This window comes from Saccharomyces mikatae (assembly GCF_947241705.1).
Source record: "Saccharomyces mikatae IFO 1815 strain IFO1815 genome assembly, chromosome: 9".
NCBI classification, from domain to species: domain Eukaryota; kingdom Fungi; phylum Ascomycota; class Saccharomycetes; order Saccharomycetales; family Saccharomycetaceae; genus Saccharomyces; species Saccharomyces mikatae.
This window is the reverse complement of record NC_079264.1, coordinates 292,944-311,016: the sequence shown is the minus strand read 5'-3', so window position 1 is coordinate 311,016 and position 18,073 is coordinate 292,944. Positions and strand designations below refer to the sequence as shown.

The 18,073-nt window shown below is 36.8% G+C and overlaps 6 protein-coding genes and 1 non-coding gene across 7 annotated transcripts; 6 read left to right on the top strand and 1 right to left on the bottom strand.

Annotated features, from left to right (window-relative positions):
• Positions 1-128: 128 nt before the first annotated feature.
• On the top strand, positions 129-3,593 carry IRR1 (cohesin subunit IRR1; the record flags this gene model as incomplete). The annotated part of the gene is made up of 1 exon (XM_056223233.1): positions 129-3,593. The coding sequence occupies one exon, from the start codon at positions 129-131 to the stop codon at positions 3,591-3,593; it is 3,465 nt and encodes a 1,154-aa protein (XP_056082845.1).
• Positions 3,594-3,956: 363 nt separating this feature from the next.
• EMC5 (Emc5p) lies at positions 3,957-4,382 on the top strand (the record flags this gene model as incomplete). Its single annotated transcript, XM_056223232.1, has 1 exon — positions 3,957-4,382. The coding sequence occupies one exon, from the start codon at positions 3,957-3,959 to the stop codon at positions 4,380-4,382; it is 426 nt and encodes a 141-aa protein (XP_056082844.1).
• Positions 4,383-6,370: 1,988 nt separating this feature from the next.
• Positions 6,371-7,012, top strand: EMA17 (Ema17p; the record flags this gene model as incomplete). Its single annotated transcript, XM_056223231.1, has 1 exon — positions 6,371-7,012. The coding sequence occupies one exon, from the start codon at positions 6,371-6,373 to the stop codon at positions 7,010-7,012; it is 642 nt and encodes a 213-aa protein (XP_056082843.1).
• A 1,009-nt stretch (positions 7,013-8,021) lies between these two features.
• On the top strand, positions 8,022-8,094 carry Smki_9.trna6K. Its single transcript has one exon. It is a non-coding gene; the product is annotated as a tRNA-Lys (tRNA).
• Positions 8,095-8,308: 214 nt separating this feature from the next.
• SSM4 (E3 ubiquitin-protein ligase SSM4) lies at positions 8,309-12,265 on the top strand (the record flags this gene model as incomplete). Its single annotated transcript, XM_056223229.1, has 1 exon — positions 8,309-12,265. One exon carries the CDS (start codon positions 8,309-8,311, stop codon positions 12,263-12,265), a length of 3,957 nt encoding a protein of 1,318 aa, XP_056082842.1.
• A 283-nt stretch (positions 12,266-12,548) lies between these two features.
• Positions 12,549-15,692, bottom strand: ULP2 (SUMO protease ULP2; the record flags this gene model as incomplete). The annotated part of the gene is made up of 1 exon (XM_056223228.1): positions 12,549-15,692. The coding sequence occupies one exon, from the start codon at positions 15,690-15,692 to the stop codon at positions 12,549-12,551; it is 3,144 nt and encodes a 1,047-aa protein (XP_056082841.1).
• A 981-nt stretch (positions 15,693-16,673) lies between these two features.
• Positions 16,674-17,924, top strand: BCY1 (cAMP-dependent protein kinase regulatory subunit BCY1; the record flags this gene model as incomplete). The annotated part of the gene is made up of 1 exon (XM_056223227.1): positions 16,674-17,924. The coding sequence occupies one exon, from the start codon at positions 16,674-16,676 to the stop codon at positions 17,922-17,924; it is 1,251 nt and encodes a 416-aa protein (XP_056082840.1).
• Positions 17,925-18,073: the final 149 nt, after the last annotated feature.

Here is an 18,073-nt window from a genome sequence, read left to right as displayed (position 1 = left end):
CGTAAATAAGATACATTTTTTCATTTCCTTCCCTATATATTGATGATGGGAGAAATAGAATTTAAGTGAGACAAAGGTCAACAGAGAGTGTCGATTGACCTGAGAAGGAGAAATCAAAGGAATATACCATGACTGCTGTGCGTCGTTCCACTAGAGTAAGAACAAAATCTCGGAATACCGAGGAGGAAAGTTCGGATGACGAACAAAATACCAGCGTGCAACCTGTCGAATCCGATAAGGTCACCGCCAAGATAGCGCAACGTGACGACGAAGAAAAAGAAGATGAGGATGAGAGTGAAGAGAGCAGCAGCGAGGACGACTATGAAGATCAAGACGATGATGACTACGTGGATACCGCTACCGCCAAGAGCAAATCTAGAAAGAGAAAGGCCAAATCAGCACCAAAGGCCAGTAGTAGTAAAAGACCGAAGAAAAAAGCAACTTCTCATCAGAAATCAGCGGCAACTCATGTTCCCACTCATCATCGCTCCAAAAAAGATCAGGAACAATACTTGGAAATTGCTAAGGATTTCCAACCTACAGAGTTATTTGAGATACTATCTACTTCAGAAGACGTTTCTATTGAAGAACTATTGCGGGAATGGTTAGAAACTTATACCGAAAATAGAGACCAATTTTTGCAAGAATTTATCAATTTACTTTTGAATTGTTGTGGCTCCGTTGCTCGTGTCGAAGACCATGACGTCCACAGTAACGAGTCTTCTAACGAAACAATTGGTGAAATCCAGTTACTTTTCCAAAGACAAAAACTGCACGAGTTTTATCTTTTGATAAGTAAGGAAAACAAAAAGAGGAAAAATTTCAAAATGGGGCCCCTCTACCAAAACTTTGTGGAATTTATGACCAAATTGTTGGAAGTGGCAAATGATTTACAGCTACTATACGTGGAATCAGATGAAGATGATACGCAAATAGTTACTGGTAATCTCGTCTTGGATCTGTTAACTTGGCTTTCTTCATTTTCCGTTTGTAAAATCAGATGCTTCAGATACATCTCAACAATAACATTATATTTTTTTCAAGACTACTTGACTCAACAGGCAGTTAATTTGGAAAAAAATTATTTGGCAAAACTAACCAGACAGCTTACACTGGAAGAAAAGAAAAAAAGGCCCAATAACAAGACTTTAGAAAAGCTAGAGAGTACTATTACTGAAACTCAAGGCAGTAAAGTTGTTATTGAGAGCATTATTGATAATATCGTTAAATTATGCTTTGTTCACAGGTATAAGGATGTGTCTGATTTGATTCGTTCCGAATCTATGTTGCATTTATCCATTTGGATTAAAAATTATCCGGAGTATTTTCTCAAGGTCACCTTTTTGAAATATTTTGGTTGGCTGCTCAGCGATGGCTCTGTGTCAGTCAGATTACAAGTCACCAAGATTCTACCACATTTAATAACTCATAATCATAACGGTAAGTCCACTGACAATTCCGCTATCCGTCAAGTATTTGAACGTTTCAAAACAAAGATCTTGGAGGTGGCAATCCACGACGTTAATCTCGATGTCAGGATCCATAGTATCCAAGTCTTAACGGAGGCGTGTTCATTGGGCTACCTAGATGATTCCGAGATTCTTACTATTTCTAGTTTAATGTTTGATGAAGAATTTGATCCATGTAAAGCATCCTCGTTCAACAAAAGATCCAAGTTCTTATCTACCGTGGCCAAGTTCTTAGCAAAAGTGATAAATGAAAAATTCGAGGAATTTATCAAGACCCGTGAAGACTTACCCAAAGAAATCGACGGGTTGGAGATTGGTCCCGTCGTCCAAGTTGGAATATTTACTAGGATTTTAAGTGATTCTCTCATATATCACTTGAAGGATTCTGCCGAAGTTGATTCAAAAACCAAGATTCGTATGCTGACACAAGCGGCAGAGTTTCTCTCTCCTTTCATTTCCACTCATTTGAAGACTATTTGCAATCTCCTGATCTCTGATATCGAATCAAACGAATTAATTCAGACGCTACAAAACTCGGTTGATACTAATAATGACGATTGTGATGTAGATGACGGTGAATTGGATACTGCTCCATTATTTCCCGTTGATAGAAATAGCACTATCTTATATCTCAACATATTTCATGGGCTGTGTGCCGGTGCCAACAATCCAAAAATTCAGACAAAAGATAGTGTTAAGGAAATAGTCTTACCTCTCTTTCATGATTTGTTGAACGCCACATCAATCGAATCCGCCGATATTTTATGCCCGCTTTTAGAGAGTTTTATTACATTTTCTCTAGAAGATTGGATATCAATTGGCTATGAAACAGAATTGAAAAAGATTACCGACAAAACTATCAAGACATTCATGGATTCTACAATCGGGGATTCAAAAGTTGATGTGAAATACGAGATATTTGCTAAGTTTATCCGTCACATCCACAATTTTGAAAAAAAGGAACTGCAAGAAAAATTGCTTAATCAAATAACCACATTAAAAATTCATCTGAAAAAGTTTCTACAAGAAAAAATGGATCCAAATAATTCTAGAGATGATTATAAAGACTTAACTTGTTCTTTGTATGAACTCTACATCAACAAACTGGCGATTCTTGGCAGAGAATACCCAATCGAATTTGATGATGAGTTATTACAACTATTCTTGAACAATTTTATCTCTCGAATCACTGTAATGTTTCAAAGTTTTGATGACAGTACCGCTCAAGAAATAAACTTTAAAATACTGGTACTTTTAGTGACATGGAATTTGCAAAAGTGGAAAGAATTAATGGATAAAGTAACGGATCACGAGGCTTCAACTCCAAAAAATCTTAGATCAATTTGGAAACCTATAGCGGCTATAATAGGCCGTTTAAACACGCTTGTTATATCCTTGGCAACTATAAGCGACACATCTGGAAATATTAACAGCTTGTTTTACTTAAAATGGTCAGCTTCCACTTCGTTAATGGATACAATAGTTGCGATAAAAGTTTTTGAGCTCAAGTTGCCTGCAGATGCTACATCATGGAAATATAGTATGAGTGAATGTTTTCCATTTTACCTTCATGATGATGCGTCTAAAGTACTTTTGAAAATATTTTTGTACTTAGAGAGCCTCTTTGCAAAACAACTTGATGTACAACTAGAAAGAGTAGCAGACGAAGACGCCAACCTAAATGATTTGCCAGAAACCGAGTTTTTCAACAATGTTGAAACTGATTTCCTCCTATTTACAGTGAAATTGAAGGGGCTGATAAAATTGAACATTTTAGATAAGCGATTTGCTTCGCGTATGGAATTGAATAAAGAAAGGCTTGGTCCATTATTCAAAAAAATCTTAGATGATACTATAATGGAAAGTTCAGAACCTAATAAAAAAAACGTGCAGAAAGCGAAACCAAATCAAACACAGAAGGAAAGAGGCATCCATCTACAATCTGACAATAAGGGGGAAACAGACAAAGCAGATATTGAAAAGAATGATTCAGATATTTCCATGACAAACGATCTGGAACCTATTGAAGAAAGTTCACAAGGGGTTCCAGGATTAGCACCAATAGAAGAGCATCCCACCGTAGCAGATGCTATAGATAACAGCGACGCAAGCGCACAAGATTAATAAGAAGCATACACATAATTTTATTTTTCTTTGTAATCATTCATAGCATATATCACATCTTCCTTACTAACATATATAGCTTCATTAGCGCTTTTAAATTTTCATTAATACTTTAAAAAACCCCGCTAAATTAGTCTACATATGGTGAACAACGTTCGGCTATGTGTTCTTCAGGACTTATCCCACTATCGTCAGATTGTTTTAGTCGCTAAAAGAAAGCTCGCGAAGTAAACGCAGTCCAGAAAAAACTGTCTGAATATAAAACAAAGTCTGCGGAAATACTGCAACCTATTTCTCCAGTGAACAGCGAAAGGTAGTTGTGACGAGGTATCATCAGAAAGATAGAAAAGAAATTGATAAGAAATGTCGTTTGTTTCCAAGCTTCTCTACGCAGTCGCCACGTTGGTTTTATTTCATTCTGGTTTCTCAAGTTATGAGTTTCATCATCTATTAAAGCTTAACTCACTTAATAATACTCAAGGTGTAATCAGTGAGTTACCTAAAGACATCAAGTATGAAACATATGCTGGGTTGTTACTATTTGTTCTTGCAGTATTCACTTCGTTCGAGAAATTACAGTATCTGCCAATTGAGAGTAACGATGGGACAATAATATCCCAAGGGAACTATCTAAAGGAAATCGCATTGAATAAAGCTACCAACGTTGATAACCTAATAGGAAGCAACCCTAATGGTGAAGTTATATTTACACCCAGCTTTGTTGACGTCCACGCAAAGAGGAAAATCTCTAGAGAATGGGCTTCTAATAATGAAAAAAAGGAAAAATGAATAATGTATTAAATGACTAGAACTAGAACTTAAAAATTCATATATATATATATATATATATATATATACCTGAATCTGATAGGTAACTGTCTGTTATATTTTCTATTTCCAGGATTACATGGTATAAGTACGATATTCATTTCCCTGTTACTGTAAGAAAAAATTGGTCAAGTCTATCTTGGGAACCGGTAGTGCCCTCATTGATGATACATTCTGTAATTTCAGCAACAAATAACAATTCAGCAACCGTTTGAACTCCCTTTATTAGTTTTAAGGTGTAATTTAACGGTAGTAATGTCATCATATGTACGTTTCTTATAAGCATCATCGCCTACAGAAATATCCAAAGTTACACCGGTTTGCCATCCGTTCCAACCCGTATTTGAACAATTCACCACTATAATAGGCCTAAGCAAAATAATATACCCCCCCGGCTCGAGTTTTCTGTTGTTCACTGTCTTTTCCTGCGTTTTGTTGTTCTGATGAATAACGAATGAGTATTCCCTTAATCATGTCGGTAAAAAGGCCTATATTTGCGATATTGATAATTTCAAAGGCAGCATAGACTGATCTCACACCAAAAAGAGACGATTTCACTCACCACTGAGAGCAGAGAAAAGGGCAACACCAGTTATTTCAATTATCTTTAGTATAATAAATCGCCCTTTGCTAATTCGTTTAGTCGTCAAAAAACCTCTGTATTTTCGTGAACCTTCCAAGTAATTGTTTCAGAAACTAAATATAGCCCTAATGAGAAAATACGAACTATAAAAGGAGCATATACCATTTTCCATCTATATAACCAATTGATAAACCAACTTCCAGGCAAACCCGGCGGTGTGGTATGTACGGTATGAAGCAGTATTGCCACAATAGCTTAACATGTGTTGAATCTTTTGGGTGAGTAAAGTGAGCCCGTATGACAGTAAGCCCATCCAGTGAGTGTACTAATAACCACGGCTGCTGCTACTGTGAGAAAACTCGCTTCAAATCATCAATACGTAGTATATTCATCTTGAACAACCGGTTGATAACTAATTTACAGTTCATATTTGCAGACACAGCAGTAGTCAAAGTACTACATCCTTGGAGAAAATTATGACGTACCCAGCACACTCCATGTTTAGAAAACATACTGGCCGCTGAAGAAGAAGCGAGTAGCGTTAAAGCTGCAATAAACTGCGGAGTTGCTTCCTAATATGTTTCGCACTGACACGACCAAGATCACCATGGAGGAAGTATACAAACAACGCACTCTCCATGATCTTGCATTGTCAATGTGATTGCCTTTCATACACTACTCAGCACCTCCATCCTCAAATGCCTTGCGATGACATATGTTTCAAATAATAAGCTTTGGGCATTAAGGCGTGTGCTCTCTCCGGTACATAAACAGGGCCAAATTTCAAGGTTTTCGATCAAGTGAGTTTGCAAAGCAAACTTGTGTTGACAGTTTTATATTGAGTTTACGTGCCTTGGGACGAGTCTTTTCACTCAGGTAATCACGCTGGGTTACCATGGCAGTAGCAATTAGTGCGGTTCAATCATATTATTTATATATAGTGGTTGACCATGATATTGGAGATTAATGAGGCAATTGTTGGGACTTTATTATTGATAAAAGCTCATCACCAGGGATACAGAATATAGTAATATAAAAGAGAACAATTAACATGCTAGACAAAGAATCTTTTGACAACATAAATGCATACATGCACGCTTTTAATATCGCATTTTTTTGCCATAGTAAACTTTATGTATCTGGATCTCAGGACAACTAGTTATCGCATTATCTCATGCTCAGACTGTGAACAGTGTACAGTTTAGAGAATAGATCAGCTTCTGTTGCCTGCTATTCCAACGAAAAAAAAAAAAGTAGGCTAAAATAAACTTTTTCACTGCCAAAAAAAATATACATAAGAAGAGTCCTTTCTATTTAGTGTGTTTTGTTAAATACTTCTATTTCCGAGACAATCGACAACTCAATTATGCAAAATGTTAAGGAAGAGAGAAGTACTATTCGTGCTCTTAGTAAGGATGTTGTATCGCCGCCGTTAGCCGTCAGGCTTACCATCAAAGCAATGCAAATACTTTTCATCGGAAAAATGTTTCGATATTCATTTCTACCGTTTTTACCATTTAACCTTTTCACATTTGATAATAGCATAATGTGGTTCATAGCATATTCAGTGATCGTTTCCATTTGGGGGTTTGCTGTGTGGATGGAAAGAGCATATAGGAATAAAATTAATCTGCAGCCTCCTAGATGTACAAAGATAAAATGCTCTCGTTGCAAAACAAAAAAAAAGTACCCCAAGTGGTTCAAATATAAACAATGGATGAATATTTTCCTATTATACGTTTCTCTAACAGTTTTTAACCTAGCTATTCAAACGTCTTTTTTCATAAAAGAAATGTGCGTTCAGGGTGTAAAATTACCTGGAGGGAGGGAACCAAAATGTGAAAGCTATCCAGGTGCTATCATATTATTTGAGGGGATTCTCGTACTAATCCATTCCATGACGGCTCATGTATTCAAAGAGTATTACTTACATAACGGCCCACTAGAAACGGGTGATAGAACTCCTTCCGATGAAAAGAAATCAGCGAGCGAAGAGGCCATACTTTAACTTTAAATTAGTTACATTATGATAATGTTGCGTATAGTAAAAGAGACCACATCTGTCTGTTGAATGAAGATCAAGTAGCATCTATTGACTAGTACCCAAGCTACTAGTATATTATCATATACAATGGGAAAAGATGACATAAAGATTGAGATGAGAAACAGTCATCAAATTTAATGTAAGCTGGAAAGAAAGGGTTGATAAAGTAATATTATTATTATGTAGGACTACCGATTCTCTTAGTGGATTCTATATCATTGAGGAGAACTTCTAGTATATTTTGTTTACCTAGTATTATAGCCTCTAACAGCAATGTAATCCCAACAATTACCTCAATATTAGCCTAATTTCCCACTTATATCTTATACTAGGATTGTCAGGACACCTGGAATTACAAGAACCCATAATACAACAGTGACTGTCGTGGTTGAAACTGAGGGACATACGTTAATATTTAATAAATATGTTGGAATAAGTGATTACTACTATACATTTATTCATATAAATTGATGTAGTTGATAACGAACATTCTTTAACATGATACTAATAATGTTGGGTAAATGAATACAAACATTCTTATGATGATACCAATTTTATTGGAGTAGGCAAATTCTAATAATGGAATTTCCTGCACTAATAAGATAAAGATCTACTGATTGTCCAGAACCTAGTATACAAGAAGATGAGTTATCACTAAATTCATATATTCAATACTCTGAGTTATGTCTGAACCTTTGGGTTTAATATAACCAATCAGCGTGTGCTTTATATACCTCTCTTATATAGATTAAGAAGGAACGACTATTCTTAATTATTACAACTTACCAAACAACTAATTATCAACAATGTTGGTTGTTATCACTGCATTGGGTAGAGTGTCTACGTTCGTTTTAGGTGTGGTTAACAATTACCATTTTAAGTAATTGCCAATGTCACACCTACAACGTATTCGTTACTGTTAATTCTAACGTGTCCTATATCTTATTAACAATAAACTTAACAAGTAATAAGAGCCTTGTTGGCGCAATCGGTAGCGCGTATGACTCTTAATCATAAGGTTAGGGGTTCGAGCCCCCTACAGGGCTTATTTTTTGTTTCAAATCTCCAAAAAATCAAAATCACTGGAGACGGAAAACTGGTTCAAAACGCATCGATTGAGGATATTGAAAAGATGATCATGATAGATTTATGGAGCCACCAGGTTAGATTAAGTAATAGGGCTTAAATACTTTATTCGAGAACAGTTTTTTTATCAAAACTACGACTAATTGAATCAAAGAGACTAGAAGTGTGGAAGTCATGGATGTTGATTCAGACGTTAATGTCTCCGGGTTAAGAGATGAACTGCATAAGGTGGCAAACGAAGAAACAGACACCGCCTCCTTCAACGATGATGCCCCATCTGGTGCCACCTGTCGTATTTGTCGTGGAGAAGCTACTGAGGACAATCCTCTCTTCCATCCTTGTAAATGCAGAGGCTCAATTAAATACATGCATGAATCCTGTTTACTGGAATGGGTAGCTTCGAAAAATATAGACATTTCAAAACCTGGCGCGGATGTTAAATGTGACATCTGTCACTATCCCATTCAATTCAAAACGATATACGCGGAAAATATGCCGGAAAAGATACCCTTTTCCCTATTAATTTCTAAGAGTATCCTAGCATTTTTCGAGAAAACTCGTTTAGCTTTAACGATTGGTTTGGCTGCTGTACTATATATTATCGGTGTTCCTTTGGTATGGAACATGTTTGGAAAACTATACACGATGATGCTGGATGGATCATATCCTTATCCTGGTGATTTCGTGAAAAGTTTAATTTATGGGTATGATCGGTCAGCGACTCCAGAATTGACGAGTAGAGCAATATTTTACCAACTTTTACAAAACCATTCATTCACATCTTTACAGTTTATTATGATAGTGATACTACATATAGCATTGTACTTTCAATACGATATGATAGTAAGAGAGGATGTTTTCAGCAAGATGGTTTTCCATAAGATAGGTCCAAGATTTTCTCCAAAAGACTTGAAATCACGTTTAAAAGAGAGGTTCCCTATGATGGATGATAGAATGGTTGAATACTTGGCGAGAGAAATGAGAGCTCATGATCAAAATCGTCAAGAACAAGGCCATGATAGACTGGATGTGCCAGATGTAGCTGCCGATAACAATAACAATGCCAATGTTCCTGAAAATGATAATGCTCCCCTTCAAGATCCTCGCGAACATCGGAATTTTGTCAATCTACGTCATGTTGATGAACTGGATCATGGTGAGGTTCCAGAAGGGCCCGACAATAATGACTCTGACGATGGTTTACCATCAGGAGATGATTCATCGCAAACTACCCAAGAATCTTTAAATGTTCACGAAGGAGAAGAAGAAGAAGGAGAAGAAGAACAACAACAACCAGAAGAGGAAGCCGATTACCGTGATCATCTGGATCCCAATCCAATGGAAATGTGGGCTAATCGTCGTGCTCAGAATGAATTTGATGACTTAATTGCTGCTCAACAGAATGCTATAAATAGACCAAACGCTCCCGTTTTCGTTCCACCACCTGTCCAAAATAGGGCTGGAAATGTCGATCAAGATGAACAAGATTTCGGTGCAGCCGTAGGCGTCCCACCGGCACAAGCTAATGCGGATGACCAAGGTCAAGGCCCCCTGGTGATAAACCTCAAATTAAAATTGTTAAATGTCATTGCCTATTTTATAATTGCTGTCGTTTTCACAGCATTATACCTGGCAATTTCTTACTTGCTTCCAACTTTCATTGGATTTGGTTTACTAAGAATTTATTTCGGTGTATTCAAGGTTACTTTGCGTGGTTTATCTAATCTTTACTACCTATCGGGAGCCCATATAGCTTACAATGGTTTGACGAAGCTAGTTCCTAAAGTAGAAATTGCAATGAATTGGATTTCAAACCACTTGATCCGTGATATAGCTTATCTTTACAATAGCTACACCCAAAATACCATGAAGCACTCAATTTTCATTCGTGCGTTACCTGCCCTCACGACTTATTTAACTTCAGTGAGTATTGTTTGTGCTTCGTCCAATCTGGTCTCAAGAGGTTACGGCCGTGAGAATGGAATGAGTAACCCAACCAGAAGATTGATTTTTCAGATTCTATTTGCACTCAAATGCACTTTTAAAGTGTTCACATTATTTTTCATTGAACTAGCTGGATTTCCTATCTTAGCAGGTGTGATGTTAGATTTCTCATTATTTTGTCCTATCTTAGCATCAAATACTCAAATTCTTTGGGTTCCTTCAATATGTGAAATATGGCCTCCATTCTCCCTTTTCGTATACTGGACAATTGGTACCCTGTATATGTATTGGTTTGCCAAATACATTGGAATGATAAGGAAAAACATTATTAGGCCAGGTGTTTTATTCTTTATTAGATCCCCAGAGGATCCTAATATTAAGATTTTACACGATAGTTTAATCCATCCAATGGGTATTCAACTATCAAGATTATGCCTATCCATGTTTATTTACGCCATCTTCATTGTATTGGGATTTGGGTTTCATACCAGATTTTTTTTCCCAATCATGCTCAAATCCAACTTATTATCCGTCCCTGAAGCTTATAAACCAACATCGATTATTTCATGGAAGTTCAATGCAATTTTACTAACATTGTATTTTACAAAGAGAATTTTAGAATCTAGCTCTTATGTCAAGCCCTTGTTGGAAAGGTATTGGAAAACCATTTTTAAACTGTGCTCAAGAAAATTACGTTTATCATCCTTCATCTTAGGTAAAGACACCCCAACTGAAAGGGGTCATATTGTTTACCGAAATTCGTTCTACAAATACATTGCTTCAAAAAATGCGGAATGGTCAAACCAAGAACTTTACACTAAGCCAAAAACGTTGAAGCAAGCAGAGGAATTGTTTGGAGAAATTCGTCAAGTTCATGCGTATTTTGTTCCAGACGGTGTTTTAATGCGTGTTCCTTCTTCTGATATAGTGTCCAGAAACTATGTGCAAACAATGTTTGTCCCCGTTACAAAGAATGATAAATTGTTGAAGCCATTAGATTTGGAGAGAATTAAAGAGAGAAACAAACGTGCTGCAGGCGAATTTGGTTACCTAGATGAACAAAATACAGAATATGATCAATATTATATCGTTTACGTTCCCCCTGATTTTCGTTTAAGGTATACCACTTTACTTGCTCTGGTTTGGTTATTTGCTTCCATTTTAATGCTTGGTGTTACATTTGCTAGTCAAGCATTAATGAACTTTGTCTGTGACTTCGGTTTTCTTCCAGTTATAAAGCTTCTATTAAATGACGGAAATAAGATTTACGTTGCATGGAAGGAACTTTCTGACATCACTTACTCTTATTTGAACATTTATTACGTTTGTATTGGGTCCGTATGCTTATCCAAGATTGCGAAGGATATTCTTCACTTCACAGAAGGCCAAAACACTCTTGACGAACATGCTGTTGATGAAAACGAACTAGAAGAAGTAGAACATGTTATACCAGAAAGAGACATCAACAATGCTCCAGTTAATAATATCAACAATCTAGAAGAGGGACAGGGTATTTTCATGGCCATCTTCAACAGTATATTTGATAGTATGTTGGTGAAGTATAACCTGATGGTGTTTGTAGCTATTATAATTGTTGTTATTAGAACTATGGTTTCATGGGTTGTTTTAACCGATGGAATACTGGCCTGTTACAATTATGTTACTATCAGAATGATTGGAAATTCTTCTTACAGCATTGGTAATTCCAAGTGGTTCAAATCTGACGAAAATTTGTTACTTGCCGTTTGGGTCATTTCATCGATGGTAAATTCTGGAACCGGATTTAAATCATTGAAAGTATTTTTCAGAAATAGAAACACCAGTAAGTTAAATTTCTTGAAAACCATGGCTTTAGAACTGTTCAAACAAGGTTTCTTACACATGGCGATTTACCTGTTGCCGATTATTACATTATCTTTGCTATTTTTGCGTGATGTTCCTTCAAAGCAAATTATCGATATTAGACATGGATCCAGAAGTTTCGCTTTATCGCTCAATGAATCATTCCCAAAATGGACCAAGACGCAACACGTTTACTTTGGACTACTGATAGCATTAGAATCCTTTACGTTCTTTTTCCAGGCAACTGCTCTCTTTATCAAGTGGTTTAAAAGTACTGTGCAAAATGTAAAGGATGAAGTTTACACCAAGGGTAGAGCTTTAGAGAATTTGCCTGATGAAGGTTAAAAGCATTTCTCCTTACCTGTTGAAGTAAATGCTAGCATATCTACGTATATATTTACACTAAGTTTATACGTATTCTACTATGTGATTCCTTATTGTTAGAATTATAGAACTTTTTTTTATAAAACATGTTAAAACGAGAAATATATTATTCAGAATGGGGAAGAACAAAGTGAGAATATGCCTATTTATGCGAGTATGTAATATTATTTGTATTTCTATTACTATTAGTACTATTATGCAAGGATGTTAAAAAAGACAGAAGGAAAAGGTAATATAATTGCTTTCAAGAGTCGTCGTCTTCCAAGAGAATGGGATTCTCTTTCCCTTCATTCCATACAGCAACATGAGACCGGTAACTGTCGTTATGATGATCCTGTTTAATTATACTATCTGTTACTTCCTTATTACTACTATCATCATTTTCATAATCAGAGATAAGTTGCGGAGTTAACTCTTTACTTCTTTCACTGGTTCTTGAAGGACCCCTAGTCGGACTACTAAATGCTACATCATCAATATCAAGCAACTTTTCGTTCAGTTCTTTATCAACATTTTGTAATATTTTGTCAAGACTATCGCCATTATCATTCCCTTCCTGAGTACTTTCATCAATTCTTTCCGCTGCATTTGGAAGCAAACCACCAATTAAATTGACGTCCGAGTCATTCCTGTTAGCAATACCACTAACGTCATTGTTTTCGGAACTTACTCCCATTTCCAAATCATGTTCTGTATCTGAAATTATAATGTTGGGATTGTTGGGATTAGATTGACCTTCTAAGGAATCCGTCGAAAGGGTTTGAATATAAGATGAAAGTGGCGCAGTTTTTTTGCTTGGATAGATCCTTTTCGGTCTAGGAGATGGCATCGTAATATCATGTATAGATGATTGTGCCTGATTGTTCTTTATTGGTGACGAAACACCTTCAAACTGTTTCGCCCTCGTCTTCAACGAAGGTCTTCCAAAATATGGTGACGTTGATTCTTCTTGCTCGGTTTCCTTCGCACTTTCCGATATAAAGGGTGACGAACTCTTTAAAATATTGTGACGTAATGGAGGAGATACTGACGGTGATTCCCTAGAAATAGCGTGAATTGGGTCTTCCCGATCCGGTATTATTTCACGAGGAGATTGTGGTACAAATGGTTGCTCTATTACATTTTGCTGCTCTGTCGCCCCCACTGGTTCTGTTGAAGTACCCGATGATGTTGAACAAGGCGGTTCTGAAGCTAACTGTGGGATGTTATCTTTGTTGGACTGCTGATCTATATTTTCAATGATTTGAATTTCTTCATCATCATCATTGTTGATGGTTTTTTTCCCCTCTATTTCCATGACCTCATCATACAATCTTTCTTTTTTCAAATAACTGATATAATTAAGCTGCAATAGTTTTAAAGTATGCCTTAAGTCCTTTCTCGCATTATTCCTCTCACTTTTATCAAAATATTTATTAACCATTTTTGCAGTGAAATGTTTACTTTTTATTTTAGCATTCTTCCAAATATTAATTGTTTCCAAGGGATTTTCAAAAAATTTTTTGATATTCAAAATGACATGAACGCCACAATCACTCATATTGGGTTGCTGTGGAACTGGACATGTTTTCATTTTGATTTGAGTTTTATCCAATTGAATTGAATATTTATCCAAGGCATAGGATATAAGAAATTCCTTTATTGGATCAATTTCTCTTGAATGTGTCTGTCTTAATGAATCGAAAGTCAAGATATTAACCAAGGGGGTATTAATAGAAATCTCATCGGAATTGATGGCATCATTTTTATCTTTATTTTGATGAAAATCCAAGATAGTATCTAAATTTGTTATGATACAACTAAACCAGTGATAGCTTATGTTAATTGGTATAACAACGTACTTTTTAGAGAACAAATCTGTATTATTGACCCATTTTTTCACATTAGAGTAGTAATCTGTTGGATTACTGATTAATTTCGTGTAAAAAAAGGAGGACATTAAGTAAACTTGCTCTCGTTTAATAACTGACTTTTCAATGGATGATTCAATATAAAACTTTGTGAAAAAATCCAAAATACTATCATTGACCCAGTCCTTATTGAAAAGACACTTGAAGTCTTGACTTGTTATAGTATGGCTTGACCCATCATTAAACTTGTAGCAGAGACTTGGTTTGAATGGTTCTGGTGTTTCAAGTTCTGTAGTTGCATCGTCAAATTCTGAATTAGAATTTGAATTAGAATTTGCGGAATTCGAGACATTTCTAAATCTATGCGATCGTCTTAATTGCGAAACTGCATGTGATTGTAAAGTTTCTGTCCCGCCATTATTGTAAAAATCCTGGGAAGTGATTTTATTCGATTTAGGTATTGATATCGGATGCTCTTTTCTAGCAACGCTTGTGATACGGTTGCGCTTCGTTAAAGATTGCAAACCATGAGGCTTATTCGATAAGAAACGTGTATGGATCTTTGGGTTGTCATCATCACTAGTAGAAAGTTTAGTTTTTTTAAGTCTCAATGAGTCGAATGCGTCCTTAGCAGAACTTATTGCTCTTTCCATTTTGGATGATGCTGGAGACAAAGAAGTGGAATGAGCCAGATGTTTCAGTTGTTCCAAAATTTGTTCTTTGTTGTCCAAGATTTGAATATTTATCGACGAAGGATATGACGTCAATAAAAACTTTTTAATAGACTTTATTCTTTTATTTGCTGCAGAACTAGTAGTGGACCATATCAAGATATTCGTGTTAATATTAATTGAAGAATTGTTCACATTTAGTATCATGCTAATTTTTTTCATATCTTTCAGAACTATAGCCATCAAAGAGTTCTTTTTATCTAAAACAACCAACTCAACATCATTGAGAAGGTTGATTTGTGTGTTGCTGATAAGTAATTGCTGGAAGTATAAGGAAAACCTTGGATGATTATGATCTGAAACAAAAGTCATTATACATGGTGATTTATGCTGATATATGTGGAATGTTTTTGAATCAATGCAAGAAAACTGGCCGTTCAAGTTCAATTTCGTGGAAACGATTGAGTCATTTGGAGAGACATCCGTTATCGCCGCTGACGCAGAATTATTCTTGACATTGCCAGACATCTGAAACAAAAGACCATTGGAAGTGCTTTTGAGTGACGAGTGTCTTTTCAAAGGAGAGCTTTGCAAGGGTTCAAAGTCTTGATCTGAGGGACCGCTGTTGGTGCATTCATCGTCATCTGACAATTCTACCTGTTTCCTGTTCTCGTTATTCGTACTCAAAACTGGCAAAAAGTCCTTTGTAGATGCGTTGTTAAGATGATCGACTATCTTTGGATCTTTACGAAAGATATTGTATCTCTTGGGGGGCAAAGAGGTGGAGGACCTTGGAGAGCTGGCACGAGGGCTGTTCAAAGTGTCTAGTGGTTTGAGACTATTAAACTTGCGTTTTCTGGCAGACATATATATATATGGTTTAATGTGCCATAAACATGGATGTACGTGTATTACTGCACTAGGGCTATGGGATTTGCTGTGTAGTGTCCTTCTATCCCGCTCTCTCTTTATCTCTCTAAGAAGAAACAAATATACTATAACGTAATATAGTGTGTGTTCTAATCTTTCTATGCCGACGTGATATCTCTTTATTGTTTCACTATGTGTCACTATGTTTCACTATATTCTATTATATTACACTATAATAGTTTCTTTTAGCGGAATGATACAAAGAGCAAAAGAAGGCAGAGAACCTGATGTCATTGCGAACGACTAGGCACGTGATTGATCATCTAATCACTCGTGAAACGAAGTGCGTATACGACATTAGAATAAAGATGAGAAAAGGAGAAGAAAATGCGAGAAAAGAGAATATAGCCGCCTTTATATACGTCTAGAATTAGCCGCCGAGAGTTTTTGTTCCCCTCACTTTTTTATCTTTCAAGACGCTCAAAAGTGAGGGGCATACCAACCTCGGCGGCTAATCGCAATGTGTGATTAGCCTAATAAATGTCACTATGACCGAGGGGAAACCACAATGCGCCCAAACACCCTCCCTTTCCTTTCACTTATTCCTCCATTAACTTTATTCTGCTTGATAATAATCAATTAGCCGGAAATCTCACTTCAGCTACCGCTTTTGTTTCTTCCTCTACAGACTGAGCCCACTAGATTTGCTAGAGTACTTTTACTATGGGGTCGCGGCGTCCGCTCCGAAATTCTCGTCATTCTCACTCGCTGGCAAGGAGCAAAATCAAGATGAAAGGAAAACGAGAAAAATTGAACAAACAGGGAAAGGGAAAAGGAAAAAAGGGACGGTTTACACTTTACTACTCGACTACAACAAGCGATCAATCATTTTGTCATCGTATCTATAACACGTACGCATACAGAAAAAAATCATATACAACAGCCTATAACTACTAAAGACAAGAGTAAGAATTAATAATGGTATCCTCTTTGTCCAAGGAAGCGCAAACAGAATTGCAACTGTTCCAGAACGAAATCAACGCCGCTAATCCTTCCGACTTTCTTCAGTTCTCCGCCAACTATTTCAATAAAAGGCTAGAACAACAGAGAACATTTCTCAAGGCCAGGGAGCCCGAATTTAAAGCCAAGAACATAACTCTATTTCCAGAAGCCGAGGAGCCATTTTCCAGACCTCAATCAGCTCAATCACAATCTAGGTCTAGATCGAGCGTTATGTTCAAGTCTCCCTTCGTAAATGAGGACCCACATTCCAATGTATTCAAAAACGGGTTCAATTTAGACCCACACGAACAGGACATTCACCAGCAAGTGCAGGAAGAGCAGCAGCACACTAGAGAAAAGACTTCTACACCTCCGCTCCCTATGCACTTTAATGCTCAAAGACGTACTTCTGTAAGTGGTGAGACCTTACAACCAAACAATTTTGACGACTGGACTCCGGATCACTATAAGGAAAAGTCCGAGCAACAATTGCAAAGACTCGAAAAGTCCATTCGCAACAACTTTCTGTTCAACAAGCTAGATTCGGACTCCAAAAGGCTGGTCATCAATTGTCTGGAGGAGAAATCCGTCCCCAAGAATGCCACTATCATCAAACAGGGTGACCAAGGTGACTACTTTTATGTCGTCGAAAAAGGTACTGTTGATTTCTACGTAAACGACAACAAGGTCAACTCATCTGGGCCAGGTTCCAGTTTCGGGGAACTTGCTCTCATGTACAACAGCCCCCGTGCTGCCACCGTTGTGGCAACTACTGACTGTCTGCTATGGGCTTTAGACAGACTTACCTTCAGAAAGATCCTGTTGGGCAGCTCCTTTAAGAAGAGACTCATGTACGACGATTTATTGAAGAGCATGCCTGTTTTGAAGAGTTTGACCACGTACGACCGTGCCAAACTTGCCGACGCCCTGGATACCAAAATCTACCAACCAGGTGAAACAATCATTCGTGAGGGAGATCAAGGGGAAAACTTCTATTTAATCGAGTATGGCGCTGTGGATGTTTCTAAAAAGGGTCAGGGAGTGATAAATAAACTGAAAGACCATGATTATTTTGGTGAAGTAGCTTTGCTGAACGACTTGCCTAGACAGGCCACTGTAACTGCTACAAAAAGAACCAAAGTTGCTACTTTGGGGAAAAGTGGTTTTCAAAGGCTACTAGGCCCTGCAGTTGACGTATTGAAACTCAATGACCCTACGAGACACTAAGAGAAAACGGAGGATCGAATTTAGAATTTACGTTTGTTCTCTTTTTTCTTTTTTTCTTTTTTCTTCCTCCTTCTTCTTCCATGTCTATACATATATATATATACAATATATAAATTCTTTACTCTACTTTCCTTTCCTTTATACTGTTA